The sequence below is a fragment of the Scomber japonicus genome, chromosome 4 (assembly GCF_027409825.1).
Source record: "Scomber japonicus isolate fScoJap1 chromosome 4, fScoJap1.pri, whole genome shotgun sequence".
Taxonomy (NCBI): domain Eukaryota; kingdom Metazoa; phylum Chordata; class Actinopteri; order Scombriformes; family Scombridae; genus Scomber; species Scomber japonicus.
Window position 1 is genome coordinate 12,710,087 of NC_070581.1, and position 24,251 is coordinate 12,734,337.

A 24,251-nucleotide genomic window follows, 5' to 3' on the forward strand; every position below is an offset into this window, starting at 1 on the left:
TACAAATCTAGATGTGAGATGTCACAACAGTTTGGACCTGATTTCCATTGCAAATAAAGAGATGACTTTTGATTGTTTGTCTTTTTCATTGAATCATTTCCACATTGAATAGCCTATAAGTGAGAAATCCTTTTGAAATAGCAGGATATGTCTTTATACAGTCTATGGGGGTTAAGTCCCGCCCACAGTAGTTGACCGCTTCCTCAGCTGGGGTAAAAGGTTAAACTTGTCCAGCTCTGCTAAAAACGGTAAGATCCACTTATTTCAGTTTCTTATACCAACTCATCGTGTGTCTCTGTGTTGACATTACACATTTCTGGCCACCACAGTGTGAGTTTGTAAAGTTGGTTAGTACTCAGGGATTTCCATGTTATGCTGCGAGCTTCGGAAATAAATAGTAAAACTAAACAAACACAGCGGATAAACAAGTCCTGAAAGAAATCTTAACATCCAGCTACAATGGTTTAATATAGTTTGAAACATCTTTTAAACTGTTTGTAGCGGTTAAAATATGTTTGAATCAAGCGTCAATCTATGTTAAATGTAGATTACTAGGTTAGGCAGTGAAGCAGGCTCAGACTATAAAGTTACTGGTAGCGTTAAGCTAGCGGCTGCGACATTACATCAGTTTAAACCAGCTTTAAAAGATTAATTTGAACGTTCATGCTTATTAAAACATGAAGACACCTTGCTGCTTGACACTTGCAGTGACTTTTGTGGTGTCTTCGTTTATAATGAGGTAGCATTTGTAAGTTTGCAGAGCTCAGTTGGATAGTAAAAGTGTTGTGGATAGCTGGCACATTGCCATGATAGTCCTGACCTAGATATGTCTGCCAGGCTGAATGAGAACATTGTACACATTTCCTCTGTAGTAAACGCAATATAGTAAATAGCCCTCTAATAAAACATTGTTGAGACAGTTCAATGTAGCCTTTTACATGGAAGATACATTAAAACTCTCAAACTCTCCCACACACACGCCCGCAGAGATGCATGCTTTTGTCCTTACTCTGAGCAAAATTACTACATTTCCTTTTAAGATGCATAGGTGTGACCTTAGAGTCTAATCAGGCTGAATCACAAAGTGATGATGCAACAGAAAATAGTTTTACATCTTTACTTTATCAGACATGCTATCCCTTTTTGCCAAAATGAAATGTACAGTAAGCATTTGATTTCTCCTTCACTGCAGTGAATGAACCATAACAAACAAAGGCTCCAGGCAAGACATTTGGTTTAGTTGTTCATTTAACTGCTAGTAATTTTAAAAGTGACTTTGAGAAGGACAAGATGAAGCACAAGTAATGACTATGATGCAAGGGATCCAAAATATCAGCCAGAAAGCTCTCTTTAAAGTCTATGGAACCACAATTTGCATAATTAGAGGAACAGTAGGTACACAAATGAATGTGACTTTTGGACATGGAAATTTTATTCAGAAACATCAGATATAAAAGTGCCACTTCCTGTTTGCTCTTTTCAGTGTGTCCTTTAATATGTGTTGTTCTCGTTCATCTCAGAACCATCTCATGACCACCATGTTGTCTTTGGCCATGTTTGGCCAAACCGGCGCCCGACAACTTGTGAGCAGGACTCGGGGGAGATTTATGAGGGACAGCAGGTGTCTGTTTACCTGTTTGCCAGAATGTCAGTTTGTCCAAAGGACCAGACACCTGAGCCCTTCCTTTTCTTGCTCGTCCTCCTCCAAGCATTACAGATGCTTCAGTGCCACAGCTGCTCACTGGAACTCTTCAGCCTCACCTGCAGCCAATCAGAAAACACCATCATACAGTTATATCATTGTTGGAGCGGGGTCAGCAGGCTGCGTCCTAGCCAACCGCCTCACAGAGGATGCCCATGAGTCTGTGCTGCTGCTAGAGGCAGGGCCTAAAGACATGTTGCTTGGTAGTTTACGACTCTCATGGAAAATCCACATGCCAGCTGCACTGACCTACAACCTCTGTGATGACAAGTACAGTAATTCAAATATTTCAGTTGTCTTTCACTGGTCTTGAACTGTTATGGTGCAAATGCATAAAAACAGAAAATTTAACTGATACTCTGACAGATGTCTGTTACATGCTGTATTTATTTTCATTCCCGATCAGGTATAACTGGTATTACCACACTTTACCTCAGGCCCACATGGACAACCGGGTGATGTACTGGCCGAGGGGACGTGTGTGGGGTGGGTCCTCTTCCCTCAATGCCATGGTATACATCCGTGGGCATGCCGAAGACTACAACCGCTGGCAAAGAGAAGGGGCCGAGGGCTGGGATTATGAACACTGTCTGCCTTATTTCAGAAAAGCTCAGTGCCATGAGCTGGGAGAAGACAGGTACCTCACAAAAATGTCTGGAGATTATTTTTTTATTTGAAGGCTCTTGGTGTATCTTTGACTTACCGTAAAAAAGCAATGTATAAGACTCACCTTAAACGCATTGAGAAGTGGGGTGAGTCTTATACACCGGTGTGTCCTAAACACCAGTAAAATACAGAGAGAGGTTGGATCTGGATATGATTATAGGTATGTAAAGGGCCATCCATCCAATGCATCAAAGAATGTGTTATTGTGAAAGACATAGACATACCATTTTGGTATTAACATTGCAATCATGATAAGGACATTTTTACATTTTACATTATAATATTACATTTTTGTTTTGCATTCTTATGTTAGACAACGTTCATATTAAGCAGCTTTGAAAACTTTTTGTATCTGAAACATTTTAGAGATCAAAAAGATGACTGTTGCTTTAAAAACACATGCAAAGAGCAGCTGAGGACAATTTGGGTCGTTTTTGAGTTTGTCTCTGTGAGGACTTTGATATTGTTTTTTACTCACATGCTTTGACTGGATTTTTGCTTCCATGAAAGTTATCGGAATAACTAGTTGAACAGTTTTCTTTAGACAGGTAGCACTTCAGATTCATATCTTTTATAATATTGTTTCAGTATTTGTAAATACTGGGACAGTGCACTTGGTGAGCAGAATATTTGCGCACAGTGACAGCTCTGATGAAGAGTTTTTTGGGACTCAGCCAGCACACAGATACACACTGTATCAAATATGTTAAGTTAATGTGTTCTTAAATAAACAAGCGTTTCCCCCCACATGACACCCCCACAAAATAGACTGTGAGTTATACACCGGTGCGACTTATTGTTATATGCATTTGCACCAAGTTTAAAAGGAGGCATAACAGGCAGTGCTCATACGTGGTCCCAGTGACTCATAAGACATCAGATCATTTCATTGGTCATCGGAAAATGTTGCCAGTAAATGTCCGGTGACGAAGTCCTTATGCAAAACTTAGTCACAGTGTTGGAGGTTAGGGTTAGGGTTAGTAATTCACCAATTTAATGTCAGTATAAAAAAAAGGGGAAGATGGAACAGATGGTCCTTGTTAAATAATGGATGATTTAACCTTTTGTGGTCTTGGAAATTGAGATCAAAGGCAGAAGTGAAACATTGTGGTGAGACACGTTATTGTGAAAGACATAGACATAACATTTTAATATTAACATTGTCATCATGATAAGGACATTTTTACATTGTAATATTACATTTTTATTTTGCATTCTTATGTTAGACGACGTTCATATTAAGCAACTTTGAAAACTTTTTAGAAACATTTTAGAGATCAAAAAGATGACTGTTGCTTTAAAAACACATGCAAAGAGCAGCTGAGGACAATTTGGATCGTTTTTGAGTTTGTCTCTGTGAGGACTTTGATATTGTTTTTTACTCACATGCTTTGACTGGATTTTCGCTTCCATGGAAGTTATCGGAATAACTAGTTGAACAGTTTTCTTTAGACAGGTAGCACTGCTTAAAATGATTCATATCTTTATAATATTGGTCTTGTACACCAATACATTATTATCATCCCCATGCTGAATTTTAAAATGGAACTGCTTACATGCTTGTGAAATGTTTAATGTGTGCACTGTAGGTACCGGGGAGGCAGTGGACCTCTTCATGTGTCTAGAGGGAAGACCAACCATCCCCTTCACAAGGCCTTTATTGAGGCTGGTCAGCAGGCAGGATACCCCTTCACTGATGACATGAATGGACACCAACAGGAAGGGCTGGGTTGGATGGACATGACCATTTATAAAGGTAAGAGGGACAAGGAACTACTACAGCTGTGAGATAAGATGATATATATCATGTGACGAGAGAAACACATCTATCGTTTATATTGTTGGGACACAAATCACCCTCTTCCACAGCAGTATTATTCATCATTTGGAGTCTGTCCATCTTTTGTGCTGATTAAATTGCTTGACAGTTCAGACTGTCTTTGTTATTTATTAAATGTATGTGCACTTGTTTAGTTTCAGCTCCTCTGCTCTCAAGAGAGCGTGTCCAAGGTAGGAATGCTGCATCTTTATTGCACCTCACTGTTCTGCTTAAAAGGTCCGGACATGTAATGGGGGACAGCGTTGCTCTGCCAATAAACTGGCTAGAGAAGTAGTCACAGAGCCAGATTGTCAACAGAACGGTGGGACACGGAGCTGACACTGTTGTGTTAACAGCTGTGGTCAAGCGAGCTACAGAGTGAATGATGAGAGCGAGTGCTGGCAGTAAGAAAGACGGTGAATTAGATCATTAAAACATTTATCGAATTAAGATGTGCTATATCATGATAGGTATCGTTACTGGGATTACCATATATTGCGAACATTTGATTTTGGTCATATTGCCCAGCCCTAGGAACTACTAAAACTGCAACAAGGATTAGTAACCCCAGGTTGCCTGTGGTAGATCAGGTCATAAACTGCAGGATATGTGAATGATTAACAAATAACCGTTGAGAACTCCTCCTTTTTAATTAAATTATAGAAATTAAGAAAATATTGTCTTATGAAAAACAACAGTGTAGAGCCATGTGTGAAACAGAATTCATCTGAAAGTCAAAGATATCTTGTGTGAATAGTCATGTATCATCACAACATTTTCTATAGAGACAGGCAGGTTTACTGAGAGAACATACTTTGTTTGCTGTGTGATTTAGGTGAGACTGAAGACGAAGTCCATTTGATGTTTTATTATGGTTATATAATATGATTTAAGGGCAACAGTAAAATGACCTTAATCTGTGATGATTTTTTTCCTGGATGAATGATTATGAGATTAGAAGGAACTTGAGCTTTGTTTCAAGAAGAGAACTTTTTATGTGGCTGATTTTATTTGTAGAAGACAAAGTTCTTTGTTTGCAATGTAATGTAAGTAATGTCTTGTTCTTACTTCAACATATTTTTCACAACTTCAAATGTATTTTGGTGTCTTTATAGTCCATGTTGTCCAAACTGGTTAAGGATCTATCTAGATAACAGACAATAATAAGTACAGTTTGCTGTAATACATCTGAGTGTATGTTTGCAGATGACTACATTTCTTTAGTCTGGGAGATAAATTAAAAGCTTTAGCATTTTAAATGACAATGGTCTGAGTTAAAAAAAAAAAAAAGTTAGCAATTAATTATACCAAAACTAAATGAATGTTTTTTGATAATCAAAAAAGGATGAAAAGGTTTCACTGTCTGTAAATGGAATCTATAGACTTGATATTGAAAGAGTATTTGAATTTACTTTTGGGTCTAATAATGGATCACAAACTGACATGGAAATCTCCTATAGCATATGTAAAAAAATAAAATAATCCAAGAATATTTTATTATGATGTAATATTCACTCGTCTGTACTTCACTTATTTTGTCATATTCTAGTTACTGTTTGATAATATCTGAACAAATCCCACAATGGCTTTTGGTTTATTTCTCATTGTACTTGTAAACAATGAATCATAGGTAATTGGAATTGACATTATTGCATATTCTGATCAGCGTTTCCACAGAATTTTGAGAGACTATGGTGGTTGGACCTCAGCCCGACCAATTAGGAGGTTCTTGGGACACATTTTAAGTCATATGCATCATTCTGTTACATTCTGAGAGTTATGCCTATAAAACACATTAAAAATTGTTCTCTAAAGAATTTAGTGCTTTAGTAATTTAACTACTGGTTGTATAGATTATGAATGGTGATGACACAGCAAAAAGGTCACACCTACAAAGCATGGGAAAGAAATTTTACCATTTCATAAATGTTCCAAACAAACCATCAAAACGTCACTAGAGTAGCTCTGGTGCAGGGCGAGATGCTTTGCTGAACGTTTTGGAGGCGTGCATACAGGCATGTTCAGCTCACTATGAAACTGTGGTGGCTTTGTTATCTCTATATCTGTGCATTCACATGTTCCGAAATGATTTAATGAAAATTAAATGCAATGTGGGCTGGCCACTTGTGCATGACACAGTAAGTAAAAAGCAAAGTTTATATTTTTGTAATCCAACCCTTTAGTATTGTCTACATTTCGCTGTCCAAATGTGTGCAGGGAAGAGGTGGAGCACAGCCAGCGCATACTTGAGACCTGTCCTGGGTCGACCCAACCTAAAGACGGAGGTGCACTGCCTGACAACCAAGATCTTGTTTGATGGCAACCGTGCTGTGGGTGTGGAATACACACAGGATGGACAGAAGAAGAGGGTAGGTATAAAAGAGAAAATTAGTCATCCAGTTTTTAGGTGTATTTGTTATGTTTGGGTGTTTCTGTTATTCACAAACTCACAAATCATGTTTTCTGTTCTCTTGTCAGGTGTTTGCAGATAAAGAGGTGATATTGAGCGGAGGTGCCATTAACTCCCCTCACCTTCTCATGCTGTCTGGAGTGGGAAATGCTGACGACCTGAAACAACTTGGCATCCCTGTGGTGCAACACTTACCAGGTGCATTGTGTGTACTTGCATATACAGATCTCTCTTTTATGAGCATCTAAGTAATTCAAAAGTCTTTCAAAAGTTTCATCTACAAAAAACAAATTTGACTTTATTATTAAAGAAGGAATAAGGTTCTGGTTAATGCAGTTTTGGCTGATTGTTAAGTAATTATATTCATGATAAGCACATGGCCACATTAAACACAGCAAACACTCATTTCATTGTCTCCCTCTTTTCTCTCTGTCGTTTCTCAGGTGTTGGCAGTAACCTGCAGGATCATTTGGAGCTGTATGTCCAGCAGCAGTGTACTCAGCCCATCTCCCTTTACAAGTCCCAGAAACCCTTCCACATGGTCAAGATAGGTCTAGAGTGGCTCACCATGTTCACCGGTAACCAATGGCACCCACACTTGTATATGACAGCAAACACGTTGTCCCACTTGCTCTGCACCAGTAGTGAATTTCTGAGTTGATATCACTGAATAGACATTATTCTTGAAAATACATGAACATGATTTTAAATCAAGAGAGCATGTTTCCTCCCTTCAAGTAAATCTAGTTAAATGTATTTGTGTTGTTAATTCAGGAGATGTCAGTCATGGAGAGGCGTGGGTTAATATAATTATCACTAAGCATGTTAACCTTTAAAGTTCACGCAAACATTTATACATATTCATACAATGATTTTCTGACTGTCTAATACTACCCATACATTAGAAGACTTTGAAAGATTACCGTTTCACACCTGCTCACATCTTAAAACAAGAGGTAGAGTTTTTAGTCACAAGCTAACGATATCAGTCATGGAGAGGTGTGGGTTAATAAGAACTGTGTGTATCATGGAGTTAAAAGAGTTTGAACAAAATTGCCTTTCCTCATTAACATGTAAATATTCACAGCACGCTTCTCCACAGTCAAATCAGACGTTAGATGAAACACATGTTAAATTTAACTCAGCTGTTTTCCTCTCCCATTTTCAGGACGGCCACAAAAAAAAAAGTTTTTAAATGACAAAAAAAAACTGGAGAAACACAAAATAAAAAGATAATATTTTTTATTTGTAGAGCTATTTGTGAAATCTGTGTAACAAAGTGTTCACAAAGGCAGCAAAATAAAACAGACAAAACATAAAAACAATTTAGTGTAGGAAACATTAAAGAACAGGAAAGAAGTGAAAGAACAGACTGTTTAAAGGACATAAAATCTCCCAGAACATCGGGAAAGGCTCTCAGATAAAAGTATGTTTTAAGACAAGACTGACCTGATCTTCCTCTGGCAGCACGCTTTGAGTCAGAGGAACAGAACATAAGTTACAGATGGGGGCAGACTGACAATCAACAGTCTGGGCACAATTTAATGAATACAAACACAAACTAATAACATTACAACATTTGCAACTCATCAGAAACATTCAAAACAACAGATTGAAATTTGACAATTCACAGTCTGCCAGTACAAAGCTTCATAAAAACCAAGTATACATGATCTTATCTTTTTGACGCCAGTGTTATGCTGTTTCTCATACCATGACGATTGTCCCCTAGGCTATGGAGCAACAGCCCACCTGGAGAGTGGAGGATTCATCCGCAGTCGGCCGCATGTCTCACACCCTGACATCCAGTTTCACTTCCTGCCCTCACAGGTTATCGACCACGGACGAGTTGCCTCCAAGATAGAGGCGTATCAGGTGTGTGTGTGACTTGTATTTAGGAAACCTATCTGCTTTTTGTGCAGGTGGAAAACACGATAAAGGTTTAATCAGAAAGTTCCATTAATATGCAGCCTCCCCAACTGTAGTTTTATTTTGGTGCTCTGTCTGTTTGTTCAACAGTCTGTCACCCAAGATTTCCTGATTAAACTGATATATGTACTGTTGTGGCAATTTAAGTCTTGAACTTGACTTCAGTGATTTAACATATTGCGATTATTGTGGAAAATATTGCGATTACAATTGTGATATGATACAAAACGGTATCATAAATGGATCATTACTGATGATTTTGAGAACCTAAAGTTTATGTCCATTGATTAAGCTCCACAGCTTTCATAATGACAGTGCAGTTATCTGTTGTAATAGCAACATGATGCTCCTCACACATGTAGCCAATTCCTCTTTCAAGCCCGAGGATCATTTTCTGAAGGCCCTCTCTGCTAACCGAGTACAGGGGCATTGTGTCTTTTGCAAAGCAGTATGTTATGGAGTAAGACAAGAGGTAGAGTTTTTAGTCACAGGCTAGTCTCAGACTATGATTTTATAAAGACTGTGAATCTTGTAGGGTCACTACTTAAAAGACTACAACTATATTCTTTTTGCAAATTTTTCATTTTTCATGGAGGTCTGTGCGGGGCTGTCAGTGAGTTGTGAGCCAGCTGTGAAATAGAGCTTCCAGTGTGGTTAGAGCTCATCTATTGGTTGTTGACTGTGTCACGTCACCACCAAGACTGAAAGACTATGATAATTGATATAATAAATATTGATAATATCAAACACATTGAATATTGTCATTAGGCCAAGACTAGGAAAAGATTGGCACTGACCTAAAACAACTCAGATTACCACCTTACACTTAACGATTGAGATGACAGGAGCGCACCGCACCTTCAGTAAAACTCCCATGATTTCTGTCTGACTTTGGAAATTAAGTCTGCCACTGTGAAAATTGTATGGTGTAAGATCTGCGTAAGGAAAGTCTAATAAGATCCCCACATAATACACAGCAGACAAAGGGCGTTTACAGAGTCACTGATGTCATTACAGGAAAAACCACCTTGTGATAGATGTAATGAACCAACAGCAGCTTTGTAGAATTTCCAGAGAGGCAGTGCTCTTTTCCAGAGAAGTGTAACAGCATGGAGTAATCTAATCTAAAAGCCAGGAAATACTAAAGATATTACACACTCCTGAAAGCAGGCTTCTACTGAAGTGCTACAAACCTTATCACAATGTTACATGTACATGGGCAAAATAGTCACATACAAGTGTAACACATCAGCTAAATTGTCATTGGATTATTTGTGTTTTAAAGATTGGGCGGGTTTGAGTTTTACAAGTTAATGTGCACATCATACATATTTCTATTATTTCTGTAGCTACTCCTAACACAAGGGTGGGGTTTTCACAGCACAAAAAAAGGTTTTAATATATGTATTTTTTCAAGCTGAAAAAAAAATATTGGTCACTGTAATTATCCTTCCTCTAGAGCTGGGCAATTATCTCAATGCAATTGCCCTCAATAGAAGTATTACAAATGTTTCATAAATGTTTGATATAATTAAACAACAAGAGAGAGAGAGAAGCTATCGCTAAATGCTAAGCCAAAGTAACTAACTGATTTGAATAGCATGTAAACTGGGACTGAAGGAGAGGGCTATGACAGTTTAAATGTACAGCAAATAATGAGCCAATGTAATGAAGAGTATACTAAAATTGGGCAGCAAAATTGCACAGTGCATGAAATGTTTTAAATTAGTCTCCTGTTACACAATGAATACATGTGACTTCCATTACAACATCGAAACAGCTAAAATAGGGGAATTATTGTCTTTCTATCATTGGCTTATTTTCTGAATGTAAGGTCACAATGAACCCATCATCATTTTCAAGAGCACTTGTTTTGTCTGTTCATACCAGATTTCATCAAGATAACACTTCCTGTAAATTCCTGCCCCATCCCCACCCCCACTGCTGAGACATAATGTTCATCAGGTTATCAGTGTACCAGAAATGCTTGTCTGGCTTTTGTTCCTTTTGAGTTTGGAAGCATTTCTTGTAAGCTGCTTTGTACTAAAGTGTGCAAATTAATGTAATGTGATGTTGTAGGTTCATGTGGGACCAATGAGAAGCACCAGTATCGGTTGGATGAAGCTGAAGAGCTCCAACCCGCTGGATCACCCGATTCTCCAGCCAAACTACCTATCCACTGGTAAGATCCAGTCACTGAACTTTCAAGAAACAATTCCATCAAAGGTTTTGAGAGCTTCCCCCTATTTCCCAAGAAAATCCACTACATAAACATCACCTGCTTTTACATACAGTATGAGATCCACCCAGAGAACATCTGTCACTTGAAAGGAGGATAGTATTTTGAAAAATGTGTACACATTGCTGTCATTGTTGCAACTCTGAATAAATATTCACATTAATCTCAAGTGTATCTTGGCAATATGGGGAGATATGTTCAGGAAGAGCCTGGAGTTGGGCTGACTGACATAAAAAAATTCAGTTTCTGATTTTCATTCTTCTGTCTTCTCATCTCAGATATTGACGTGTGGGAGTTCAGAGAGAGTGTTAAACTCTCCAGAGAGATTTTTGCCCAGAAGGCCTTTGACCCATTCCGTGGTCCCGAAGTCCAACCTGGTCATCAGGTAGAATCTGACGCTGACATTGACGCTTTTGTTCGCCGAAAGGCCGACAGCGCCTACCATCCTTCCTGCACCTGCAAGATGGGAGCACCGTCTGACCCAATGGCAGTTGTGGACTCGAACACACGAGTTCTGGGTGTAGAGGGGCTCCGTGTGGTCGACGCCTCCATCATGCCCAGCATAGTTAGCGGCAACCTGAATGCTCCAACCATCATGATGGCAGAAAAGGCTGCTGACATCATCAGATGCCGCCCTGCTCTTGTTGATCTAGGAGTTCCAGTGTACCAACCACCAACACTTGACACGCAGAGATGAAAAAAGGAGGAGAACAGCCTGACCTGTTCAGCATGCAAGTAAGGGGATGAGTTATGAAGAGAGATTAAATTAGACCATATCCCTCTCTCTCTGTTTGCAAGTATTTGCATCCATGTCTCCATGATAACTAAACAAATGACATAACGCATCCTGGGGGAGCATTACTAGTGGTCCACAATCAGATATTAAGCAACAGTAAACATATTCTCTTATTGTATGAGTAACTTAATAATATTAGCCTCTTGTCTTATTGTACACATGGTAACATATCAAAGTTAGATGTGGTTAGTAGTAATAATAATAATGAAGTTCTATGTGTCTTCTAAATTGGTCTTGAATACAGTGAGTTTTTCCTGTTTACATCTTTTGGTGCAGTGACTGTTTTAATCAGACAGCAGTCATTCTGTCCCTTCCTTATATTATTCAATAATGATTGGTTTTATTTTCCATTCTAAATTACACATCTTTAGTGATATTAAATCTAATGTGATGAAACGTGCAGACATCCTGATAACTGTTTCTTTCCCTGTGTCATTATTGAGCATTTCATAACTAAAACCAGATGTTTACTCAGGTGTACAAAGTTAGATTGAACTTTAAACTGTGGGACCAACACAGCCAATACTAAAGATAAACACATCTATGTTGCTTGATTTTACTTGTAACTCTAGTGAGTCTCCAACTACAAACTTTCTCTTGCCTCATTGTTCTAAACTTAGACATTCTACAGTCAGCTGTGTGCTGGTGCTTCGTGATTGTTTGCACAGTCACTGTGGATGTAATGGAAAATTGTTCCTCTGAAAATTTGATCTTATTTGCCTAACATGACCTTTTTAAATATGAAGAATTCATCAGCTGTGACTTGTTTGGGTACGCTCTGACGTTACAACCCTTTACAGCTGCACATGACCATGGTGAATTAAAGTCTTATAAAAATGTAAATTGCGCCCTGACATAACATCAACCCAACCCAAACAATGCATTCAGTCTCCTTCCTTCCAGTTAAAACAGATATTTCTTTGATAACCTTTGAGATAATCCCTTGTAGGGCTTCCAGATAAATTGATGTGTGGTGCCCGCAGCCTGCACTATTTGTTTTGTCTACTGATAGGAGGATTTGAAGCTGTGCAGTGTTTTAACACTTGTGAATGAAACGGAGCAGAACATAGAGCCTTACATGGCCGTTTGTGGGCTGTAGATTATGATGATGATGATAACACGTCCTGAACAGGCTGAAACGATCAATTTGCAACAAGTTCAGGCAGTTTGTGAGTTTTTCGTGCAACAGTCGTATGAGCAATCCTTGCCGAAAATAATGAAGCAAGTTTTAGTATGAAAATATAAAAATGATCTTGCATGAGCCCGATTGAAGCCTGGGTACAGACAGAGAAATAGTCCTCATTGCAGTCAGAATACAATCCTCAATCCCACAGGAGGATAATTCATATACTCATGTCAGGATAACTCAAGGGCATTAATGGCAATAACCCTAACCCTAAAACTTTCAAGTTCATACTTGCCATCCTTTTTTCCCCCCCAGCCACACTTAAATGGCATCCACCTTTCCCTCGATTTTCCTGCACGCATCATGCAGCCAACCGGGCATCCTTGTTTCCTGGCAACGGTCGTAAGCAATCACACATTGTTGACAATAAAACTAAACAAACAGACCATGTAACAGAACAGAAGTAAACAGGGCTTCAAGGAAGAGCTCTAAAAACTCTGATTCAACCTCGACAAAGTTTAAAAAAAATCTTCCCCTTAAAAATGTTTTGCATTGCCCTTTAAATATGATTTCATAATGCAATCATATTCCAACTTTGATATGTTACCCTACCATACACATTTGTTCTTGATTTTAACAGTGGACACACCTTAAGAGGTACAAACAGTTAAAGGAACACTCTTCTTAAATGTCAAATGGCATCATTGCATGTTTAGAAGAATTTATGATTTTGCAGAACGGATCCTCTCTGCCAGTTTTGTCATGTAAATTGGTTTGGCTGATCTGCCATATGTCTTTATCTTTGATGTTGAGGGCTCAGGTATTAAAACTCACAGCTTTTAGTTTACTCTTGGTTCAGACCTAGTTTTAATAGCAGTAAAAAGCAAAGTATAGCTCAGAAGATCAAATACACACAAATCAGTCATTTGTGTAAATGTATAAATATGTTTTATATGTATTGTGGATGTTTACAATGAAGTATTTGAAGATGATTATGTATAACTGATCAGTGTAGATTCATACATTGATACATTGGTGCCTAAAAGATCTCAATGTGAATTACTGCATATACAGTATATGTGACTGAAGTGTGTTTTAGTTTGATCCAGCCTGGATTGATACACATTAATGTTAGGTAGATGTTAGAATCAGCTTCATACATGAACACATGAAGTATTGATTGAAATGAAATGAATTACATACAGTGAATTACAATAATGATACTAATATAAAGCTTTGCACTACACTATGAAGTATCTTAGCTCAGCCTCGTTACTGTGACAATAATTGTTTACATTATATGCAGTGTTGTACAATGTTACTTGAATGTTGAAATCATTATGTCCTAATGAAGGAGTATTATATGGATCATAAAGGGAAAATCATTCTGAAAATTCTTACAGCTTTTATGTTTGCATGTTTTAGTTTTTCTGATGATGATTGTAAACAAACACTAGAAGCCATCCTGACCTTGTCCTCGTTACTTTATTCAGTGATTCTTACAAAATTCTTCAGCAGTTTCATTGTAATTTCAGGCAGATATTTAAGAGAATTGAAATGTACAAAACAGGGTTTTTGCTTTCCGTTGGTACAAAATCTAAAAGGTACTAGTACTTGTGCTACAAAGTAAATACAGCTATATATATTTTTTAAATGTTCATACAACCAGTAGGTAGAAAGCAGAAATGTTCAAGTTCATCACTTATTTTTTACAAATACTATACAGATTTTATACATTGTTTTCATTTCATAAACATTTGTAAAGCAGTGGAACAATACAAAAAAATAAAGCTGTCAGTTGCACATACAACAAAGCTTCATGTTATTATTTCTTGTCACTACATTTGTTTTTGATAAACTCTAGATTCTAACATATTTGGATCATTGTCCTGTGAATAAACGGCAGATGCTTTTTTATGGCATGATGTGATCCACAAGGTTTGGTTTAATCAATATATAGAGTGGACTGTGATGTGTGTAAAACTAATCAGTGATGACACTCATTTGTTTTTCATTTAAAAGTGTTTTTGATCTGGACTTTATTTATTGAGCAGCAGTAATAATCTGTATGTTTCTCATTTCACTGCAATCCCTGTTTCTGTGTTAATGTGTTCTGTAACAACATCACATCAGACTAAAGCTTTTGTAGACGCTGAGGAAAAAACATGGCCGACTCTTGATCATTTCCCAGATGTTCTGAGAAAGGATCACGGATTGATCCCAACAACAACCAGAGATTAAATCACAACTGTGTGAGACGCTGCATTCTTTGGAGGTCTTTAGACTGTTGGTGCGTAGTGTGTGTATGTAATATGGCTTTTGCGGTACTCTTCATTTTGCTGCTAAGCTCATCGGTCAACCAACCACTGATTGCCATAAACCAAGAATAACTACAGAAACAAACTTAAGGTATGTGAGCATGTTTCACATTATTACCACTTTAAGTATCTTATTTTTCCATTTTGGCAGCCTTCATTACACAGTTCCCCTGACATGTTAATCAACACACCTGGATAGTTACAGAGGTAATAACAACAGAATCTGTTACAAGTTACAATTCACATGCAGTTAGAAAAATGCATAAGTTATATTTGATCAGTTGTGTTGCCCACTAAAATCTGTGTGTGTATATTTAGGAAGAGAAATGAGTGCATCAGGTGCCAGCTCATACCCTGCTGTGGCGTGGGTGAAATTCAACTGTAGATCTGTGGAGGGGTTATCTGCATCAGTCATGCTCAGATCACATATCTTTAACCTTTAATTTATAAATGTCAAACGAATAAGTAAATATCAGGAATAATATTTGTATATTATGTGTGTGAATGTTTTGGTTATATATTTGAAGGAGCCCTTTGAATGCACAGGTCATACATTTTGTACATACATTGTACAGACAACAGCACACAGATTGAAGAATTAAAAAAATGCCCTGTCACAACCCAGTGTTTTGTTAAAAGTTGACCTGAAAACATTATTACAGTTGGCAGTGGTAGAGCAGATGTGCAGAGCACATATTGCTTCTGTTCAGTGTTTTTACCCACAAGCAGGATGTGTTCTCTTTTCACAGGCAGCAGCTGTTTTGGACATCTTGTGCACTAAAACTGATGTTTGAACAAAAAGAAACCCTACAAATAAAAGGCAACAGCTAACATCAATAATGTCATCCCAAGTACTACTGTATGTACACCCAGCAATATATTTGAATTTATAAATAAGAAAACCCAAAATATCTGTCAGACGTTGGTGTTCAGGATCTCATAGCTCAAACTATCTTGACACACTAATTCATCTGTAAAGCAATCAGATGCAGGAGTGAAATTCCCCTCCCTATACTATACTATACTATACTATACTATACTATAGCATATAATATATATAGTATACTAGAGGCCCAGTTGTGAAATTTTTGGTGAGAAAATATTAATACTTTAAGACATACCACAGTCCAAGCTCAAACGTGGCTGTCTCCCACCATTAGTATTTTGGTTAAGATGTTTAGTGATAGAAAACTGAAATAACAAAATATATATGATTTGGAGGGATTTGTTTTAATGTTGCAAAAACACAACACTTACTCCACAAATTGCAGAGTCCCGATTATACATATATTGGGTAGCTGACAGAAGCTATAGCCCTGTAACTGTTGTCATACCTTGAAACAGTTTCCAGTACTTCTCACTGCTTGAGATGAACAGAACAAGGATACTCTTTTAGATTAGACCATATTTGGATGCATTCAGATGTTTGCAGTTCGTGCCAGTGGAACATAACTCTTTGGATGTAATGATGATTCCTTTTAAGGGGAAGTTCATTGGAATCAAACAATATATTCCTAGGGCTATGTTTGGGCAAGAACAGGAATGTCAGGCATACTCTTCAACTTTGAAGTGTCTCAATAGTGTACATTGGTAAACGTGCTATGTCATAGCTTGGATTATCAAGAGATAGCTTGAGCAGTGAAGCTTGTCAACAATTCGTGCAGGCCAAAACAACTAGGTATTTTCACTTGTCCCTTTTTTTTGGCACATCATCAACCATGGAGCGGTCAATGCTTGGCTGCATTTTAAGCATGACTGTAGAACCCTGCAGATCCCTGAATACATGTTCTACATTATAATTACACTTCTAACTAGTCAAATTAATGTGCTGTTTATTGTGCTGTATCAAACAGGTTCATTTCGATAAAAATCATTTTTAAGATGCATATTTTGATATTACTGAATCATCTATGATTAATAACTTATGGTTTTTGTTGTGGTGATATTTGTAGGAACTAAGACCCACTGTTGCAATTTTGCAACATTTTCACAAAATCCTCCAAAAATCTAAAAATGATAAAAAACAAAAAAAAAAAAAACATAATTTCTTGATCAGAGGCTAGCTAAAGCAGTTTAGAAAGGAGAAGAAAAATCTACATCAATAAAATCAATGCTTGGATTTCAGAGGGTTAATTCTTTGCTGCTTACTGAAGCTGATGAAACCCATTAAATGTAAAATGAGATTCTTGGGAACTGAAGCGGGCTAACAGTAATCCTGTATCACTCGCATGTCAAACAGATTATACTGTGGTTATGACTTTGTGCATTTATGACACAAGATTCTCTGGAAATATTTAGCAATTGAGAAATTCTATTCTATAACTGCGTGACTGAAACTTGTTACTAGTTAAAGTGGCATGCACACTGGAATACAGCTCAGTGTGAAGATTTACGTTCATAACTTCACATTGAAATAGTCAAGAAGCAGGTGTGAGTGCGGTGAATCATTGCATATTCTGAAAGGGCGTATAACAATGAAATGGTCTCACGTCACAGTTTTAAGAGGCCTCAATACAAGTTACGAATCATCTGTGACAATAATCCTCCATTTCATCCTTTATTTTCAACGTATTTAAAGTAATCAAATCAGTAAAATTAAACAGAGGGGGGACGTCACTGCTGCCATTGTAAAGGAGGGAGGACCTACAGTATGTTTCCCTTTGTGTCATATCAGTATGTTCCTGAAACAGAAGGATATGCCTGAGAACAAAGACTGTTTTCATTGATATGTGAATTTTTTTTTTCAAGTCACATGCACTGAAACGAGTAACATTGAACCCTGAAACCCTGAACTGTGAAGCCAGAGCAGCTCCCAGATTAAAACATATCAGCTGTGATGGCTTTGGATGGGCCCCGATCATCACTCTGCACTGAGATTACCTGAAATAAACCAACAGATAATATTATATATACATTTTTATCAAGTTTTGTGTCACTTTGAGTCACGGAGGACAAAATGTCATCTGAATAATGAGCGGAAGATCAAACACATGAGAGCAGGCCAAGCACATGTTGGCAGGACAACGGTAGCTTTGCAAAGCCAGTCCAAACATTTTGATGAATTCTTCTGGCAAGGCTCAAAATGTAATTGCTTCAAATTGGATGGAAGGGTTAGGGTTAGGGTTAGGATTACAGACAGTTTTCATCTTCACTAAGACATCAACACAAACCTGTCCAAAACTCATTAGTTTGTCTTGACGTCAGATATTCAAATTGGTTGAACAGGCTGCTACAAGTAATGCATCTCAGACTTCTTCCATTGAAATCCCTTTCATGAATACATTTGAAGTGGTGAGTGCGAGCATTTAAGAGGTGAAACATTTCCTGGGCTTTGCAGTCCATTAGGGATGTTAATATCTAAATCAAGGTAACAGTGTGGGACTATTTTTTATGCAGTGTAACACAGTTTTAAAACATTGCTGCAGAACAATGAAGGCACCGCACATTATAACATCAACCAATCACATCAATTAAAGAATTTCAAATTCTGGATGCTGCATTGCTAGAGATGTATGAAGCCAAAACAAACAAAAATAAATAAATATATGAAAAATCAAATACTTACAGACTACACACCTTATTTATCTCATCACTATACTCAACTCCATGTGTTTTACCAAACTGCCCGGCTCTCAGCTGCTGGACTCTGATTCTCAGAGGATGTTGTTGAAAAAACTCAATTCACAGGCTTCGGGCTGGCTTTGCAAACCTACCAGGTTACCCAGGTATTAAATCATCATTAATAATAAAGAAAATAAAACAATTCTAATGAGTGTCCCACAGAATGACAGGCGGGCTGGCAGGTAGATTGACCTCCTCTGTTTTCAATATTTGCTAAGCGTAGCTCAATCCTTCCATGAATCTATCATCCATGTCTCCTACATTTCCATTCTCCACTCCACAGAAAGAGAAAACAAGGCACTTTGTTCTCTTATCCCTCCATGTTTTACATTTTCTGTCTATTGCAGGATACACTGGAGCACAGACATCCCCACGATGTGGAACAGTAGTAGAAATTCAATTGAAAAAAACTAAATAATCCAGTGTGAGCCGCTGCTATAGCGACGTGATGCATATCATTTCGTCTGTTAGGTCCTCCTCAGATTTCACAGCCACATACGGCTCCTCGTCACTGTAGTCACGGATACTGCGGTCTCTAGTATGCGCTGTGACAAGTGGGTCTGAGGTGACGGTCTCTGTGGCCCCAGTGTTGCTGTTACCCATACTCCCGTTCAGCAGATTACTGGCAGCGCTCTCCATCTCGTCAATGGTCATCTCGCAGGCATCTGCAATCTCATGTTTGGTTGCTGACACAAACTTTGGGTCCTTGGCGTACTTTCCCAGGCCCTCAGAGATCAACACCTGAGAACAACAAAAAAATAATAACCACATCTAAAAACCTCTGTAGAAAAAGAAAAAGATCAATTCATTCATATCTGAATTCACTGTCAATTACTGTCAGATCTGTGTGTACATGTATAATTTATGTTGAGTTGTAACAGTTGGTAGGTTTGTTGATTCATTTAAAGAAAACTGATGGGTTGTAATGTTGCTAGTCCAGTAATTGTTTTGTCAATCACCAACTAAAAATACCAACATTTGCTAATTTCAGCTTCAGCTTCTGACAATTTATGCTAAGACTAGCTTGACCTTCAATTAAAATCTGCAATAACATTATTTTAATATAATAATTCTATATAATATAATGTTTTGGGCAACATATTAAAACTTTTAAGGCCCATGTGGCAAACTTGTTTACAAACTGTTGCATATTAACATATCCAGTAAATGTGGAGCCATAGTGCTGATCAAGTGTCCGTTTAGGGGTCTTTGACGTGAAGAAAATTGATATTACAGTACAAAAGAACTGTGATTTGTGATTTTATGTCTGAATTAACACTGTTCAATCTCCACACACATCAGTGAAATGTTTCTCACTTGTGTGTCTACAGTCCTTCACTTTGAGGGTCCATGTGATTAAGAACTCAACAGAGCCACTGTGTCCTACTTACAGCCTCCACCAGACTGTTGGCGCTGCCTCTCTTCTGTAGGAAGTGTGTGCAGCTCTCTGCAGGTAACTGCAGACGTGATGGAGAGTGGCTGCGGCTGGGGTCTCCATCTTGGCTGTCTGTATACCACAAACTCCTCTTCACTGCTCCAGGGATGCTGCTGACGCTGCCAGGGCTGCGCCAGTCCACCTAAGTGCACACACACATACATTTTCAAACTGCACGTTAGAACTAACTGAGACGTATTTGTTGATTTTAATGATAAGAAATCATCTATTATTATAAAAAGATTGATTGGAGCATCAATAATCAAATCCTTTAATTTTCACTTACTTTTTCTTAGAAAGAACATAATTAAGAAAAATGACAACCAGTTGTATTTTTCATATTTCTTCTGTCTTCATTCTTTTTTTAATTCTATCTTTCTAAATGTGTCATGCCATTAATAAATATTAACACATTTTTGCAGATCACTGCATTAAGGTCACAGTAAATTTTTAAAAATTCATTAAAAAATATCTGGTCGCTAAAGTTTAGGCTCATTTAAAAAGAATCTTTCATCTGTAACAATGACTTTTTAAGCCTGCTGAGATCATTTAAAACTAGTAGTAGTAGTAGTATAGCAGTACACAGAATGTTTGTTCAAATTTAACCAACGTTGCTGTGAACATCCTTCAGACTTGGTTAAGTTCACTGGGAGTCCAACCTGTATGAGTGGTGTGTAGCAGGGTGAGCAGTCATGAGGGATGGGAGAGGCTGGAGGTGTGGCCCAGGATCGCAGCGACCGTGTAGGAGACAGGCGGTGAATTCTGCTGGCATCCAGACCGGCCACAGCCATTACCTGAGGTTGGCGTTAAAAGGTCACGATGTTAAAAAGGAATCAATAAAGGCAGACAAGGGAGGAGAGACAAAACTGGTGCCATGGCTGTAATCTTTACAATATGTTCAAAGTTTGTGCATGTGTGTGTGTGTGTGTGTGTGTGTGTGTGTGTGTACCTGTTGCTGCACCAGGTGTAGTGGAAGAGCTGTGCAGGATGGAGAGGGAGGAGCTTCATCCTGACTACTTCTTCTGCGAAGACACTCAAAACTGAATGTTGGTCTGTTGGAGGCTGAGAGGATACACAAGAAGTATTATTACTAACTGAATAATATATACTGGACTGTAATATATAGTGTAATACTTTATCAAAGGTTATCTATGATTAACATTGATCATAAATGCTGTTTGCTAGATATGATTCTGAGGCTTTAGCTGGATTGGGATGAAACAAGGTATTCACAGTATACCTTGTTATACATACATAATATACAGTAATAACACAAATTATTTATTCAGTAAAATGTTGATAAAGTACTTTACTATTACAACAAACAGAATCTGAATAACACTGACACAATTTTATTACCTTGAGGTGAGGGTAAAAACCACCTCCTTGGTGACCGCCTGCCATCTTGGTAGATCGGCTGTTGGTCATCGTCATAGCAACCATCAAGCTGTTGGCTGCTCTTGGAAACCTCAAGGTCAAAATCTCCCTCTGCATTATGTTGCTCCTTGTTGGACAACCTGTCAAAATAAAAGTATGAAAAATCAAGAACATTTTTATTAAAGTGGACTGAACCGAGGAATTACTTTCTCAACATGTAACTCACTCGTATATAATAAACACATAGATTTGAGGTTAAATAACTGATTCACATGTTGCGACCACAGTACCTGTCCCTCGTGAACATGATGTCATCTTCATGAAACTCCTCCCCGCTGTAGTACTCTGCTGAGCCTCGCTCCTCCTCGCTGTCCTCGCCCCTTGGCTCCTCTCGACGAATGGTGGGGTAGAGTCCACCGCCACTTTCTGACCTGCATCCAAATATCAAAGATAGGATGATATATGAAACTGTCATTTGATGAAGTTGCTGTTTGTTGAACGTGTTTTTTATTGAACTTCAGTGCAGTAATATAAACAGATTTTAGTGTAAAATCATAATATCACAGATTTGCATTTCCCTTGTACACTGTCATCACATGTAACGAAACTGACACTATTTGTCTATTTTTCATTTGCAAATAAGACACTATATTGTCATAACATCATGCACATACCTAATGTAGGCCTCATAGTAGCGTGTCCTGCTCCAGGAGAGGAGAGGAGGGGGTCAATCAGACAGTCAGGATGTTTTAGAACAGGAGGGCAGGAAGGGAAGACGAGGAGAGAGGTTGCATGCAATGGAAAAAGACAAGAGTGCACATATTCAACACTGTTTTTTGCAAGGTGGGGAAGGCAGTATTACTGAATAGCACATGATTATTAACAGGTTTCATTATAAATGCTGCTGGGTCTAAAGTTGTTCCAATTAAACTAGCAAGGTTTTAAAATGATCCAGAGTAACGGAGACATGGTTTCTGGAAAGGAAAGTCAGTTAATTAAGGTTTTTTTTTTCTCTGTGCTGTTAGAAACATGTACTTAATTACCATTAACATGCATTGTAATGGGGCAGCAACTGAAATTTTAAAGGCTGATATGTAAAATCTCAGCACATTAAAACAGAAACTACACAGGCAGACAATCCTCTAGGCAGGTAAGAAAATAGGTTTATGTTTGGATATGTCTTTTAGTGACCCTTTAAAATACTGTCGCTATGACATTTTGTGTAAAGGCAGCTGCCAAGGGATTTGAAAACCACATAATTTATATTGTTAGTTTCCAGGTTTAATGTGCCAAAGCATAATAATAAAGCCATTTATTAATAGGTGTTTTTCTGTTAAGCCATGTTTACTTATATGAAGACAAAGCAAAACTTTCTTAGAATCTGAAAATTATGGATGAGCTGAAACTTTGCTAACATTTGGGTTCATCCAGTATGTATAATGAAATGACTGTTAAAGTGATGATGCTGCATGTCCTGTACAGTAACTCTCACTGTAGGAAGATGTGGACATATTTTACAGAATTACAAAAGCCTGATTGTCTGCAATCTCATTTATGGACATGATCTTTGGCAGAGGAAACGAAACCCATGACTGTGCTCTTTTGCAATCCACTTTGTGAGCAGAGATTAGCTCATTTGAGAAAACAAAGATCTGTACTTCAACAGGATGAACACAGCAGGACATGGTACATCTGATCTGATCATGCAGAACAGAAGTAGTTTCAAGATGGTTTTCAAATAAATGTGCATTTTTTTCCCACAGCTCTCTCTCCATTGAATCTGCCAGACAACAGTCTGCCAATCAATTGGTTGACAGTTACTGTAGCAGGCCAGCACTGAGAGGCTCAGGAGGATGCAAAATTAGGTGTGCCTAAGATTAACCCACCTCCCATCCCAAACCCCCCTCATCCATTGACCAACAAAAAAATTAATTGGTGATTGGCATTTTGATAATTGATTAACTGCTTAAATATTTTTTTTAAGCAAAAATGACCAGAAATCAATGGTTTCTCTCTTCTATGAGAGAAAATTCAATATGTTTGGGTTCTGCATTTTTGCATTACATTGTGTTCCAGAACTCTGTGATGGATAAATATTTGTTAATTGCAGCTAATACAATACAATCCATGAAACGTCAATAAATAAACAATTATACTGAATCATCACCCAGTCCTGCAGTATAAAGACTTGGCTCTTCTGCAAACAAGATGCCCCCCCCCCCCAACACCAGTCCAATGCTGGTTACAAGTTTAATAGCTAACTGTCATAACAGGACAACATGTCTCAATCAACTGACCGTGTGGAGAGTGACTTCCAAGGCTTGTCATGCATGCCTTTCCTGTTAGCGGACACTGGTGATCCAATTTTGGCGGAGGACGGGCGGTCTCGCCTTAACAAACACTTCTGCTGCCTCCCTTTGGTCATGGAGAGAAGTGAGGGCACGTTGGCGTTGTTGAGGTTGGCATTGGAGGGTACTGGCGATTGGTGGCAAGTGGAATTACAGTGAGGGATATTATACGGGTGAGGGGTGTGATAATGATGATTATACTGGATGGGTGAAGAGTTCATTTCTGTCTCCCCTCCCCTGTCATTGTCGCTGACTCTCCCGACGGTTTGGGTGGGTTCAATCGAGGCACTGCAGGAAAAGGGCAGGATCTGTAGCGGCCTCTGAGTGACGGTAGTCGGGTGCGAGGAGCCTTGCTGATCCACACTGACATGGTTAACATGGTTCCCAAAGAGACTGCCGTTACGCTGCAAAGAGACACCAGAAAACAATGAGGACTGGGACCAAAACCTCACAATAAACACAGCA

General features: G+C 38.3%; 2 protein-coding genes across 7 annotated transcripts in view; one reads left to right on the top strand and one right to left on the bottom strand.

The window, feature by feature from the left end:
* The first annotated feature begins 195 nt into the window (after positions 1–195).
* On the top strand, positions 196–15,566 carry chdh (choline dehydrogenase). Of its 2 annotated transcripts, XM_053317379.1 has the most exons (11): positions 207–248; positions 1,521–1,621; positions 1,718–1,972; positions 2,109–2,339; positions 3,958–4,124; positions 6,405–6,556; positions 6,666–6,795; positions 7,041–7,175; positions 8,330–8,472; positions 10,606–10,708; positions 11,044–15,566. In XM_053317379.1, the coding sequence occupies exons 2-11, from the start codon at positions 1,530–1,532 to the stop codon at positions 11,460–11,462; spliced, it is 1,827 nt and encodes a 608-aa protein (XP_053173354.1). In that variant the 5' UTR covers positions 207–248; positions 1,521–1,529; the 3' UTR covers positions 11,463–15,566. The 2 variants fall into 2 exon arrangements, with proteins under 2 accessions (XP_053173353.1, XP_053173354.1); XM_053317378.1 differs by having other exon boundaries at positions 196–248; positions 1,521–1,972.
* Positions 15,567–18,330: 2,764 nt separating this feature from the next.
* Positions 18,331–24,251, bottom strand: part of cacna1db (calcium channel, voltage-dependent, L type, alpha 1D subunit, b) — a 79,288-nt gene continuing 73,367 nt past the window's right edge. For all 5 annotated transcript variants that reach the window (XM_053318320.1, XM_053318321.1, XM_053318319.1 and 2 more), the window contains 8 exons: positions 23,736–24,190; positions 22,113–22,139; positions 21,729–21,869; positions 21,421–21,578; positions 21,011–21,123; positions 20,721–20,855; positions 20,018–20,203; positions 18,331–19,367 (listed from right to left, as the gene is read on the bottom strand). In XM_053318320.1, coding sequence (XP_053174295.1) covers positions 19,062–19,367; positions 20,018–20,203; positions 20,721–20,855; positions 21,011–21,123; positions 21,421–21,578; positions 21,729–21,869; positions 22,113–22,139; positions 23,736–24,190 — 1,521 coding nt within the window. In that variant the 3' untranslated portion in view covers positions 18,331–19,061. The remainder of the gene's footprint in view (positions 19,368–20,017; positions 20,204–20,720; positions 20,856–21,010; positions 21,124–21,420; positions 21,579–21,728; positions 21,870–22,112; positions 22,140–23,735; positions 24,191–24,251) is intronic.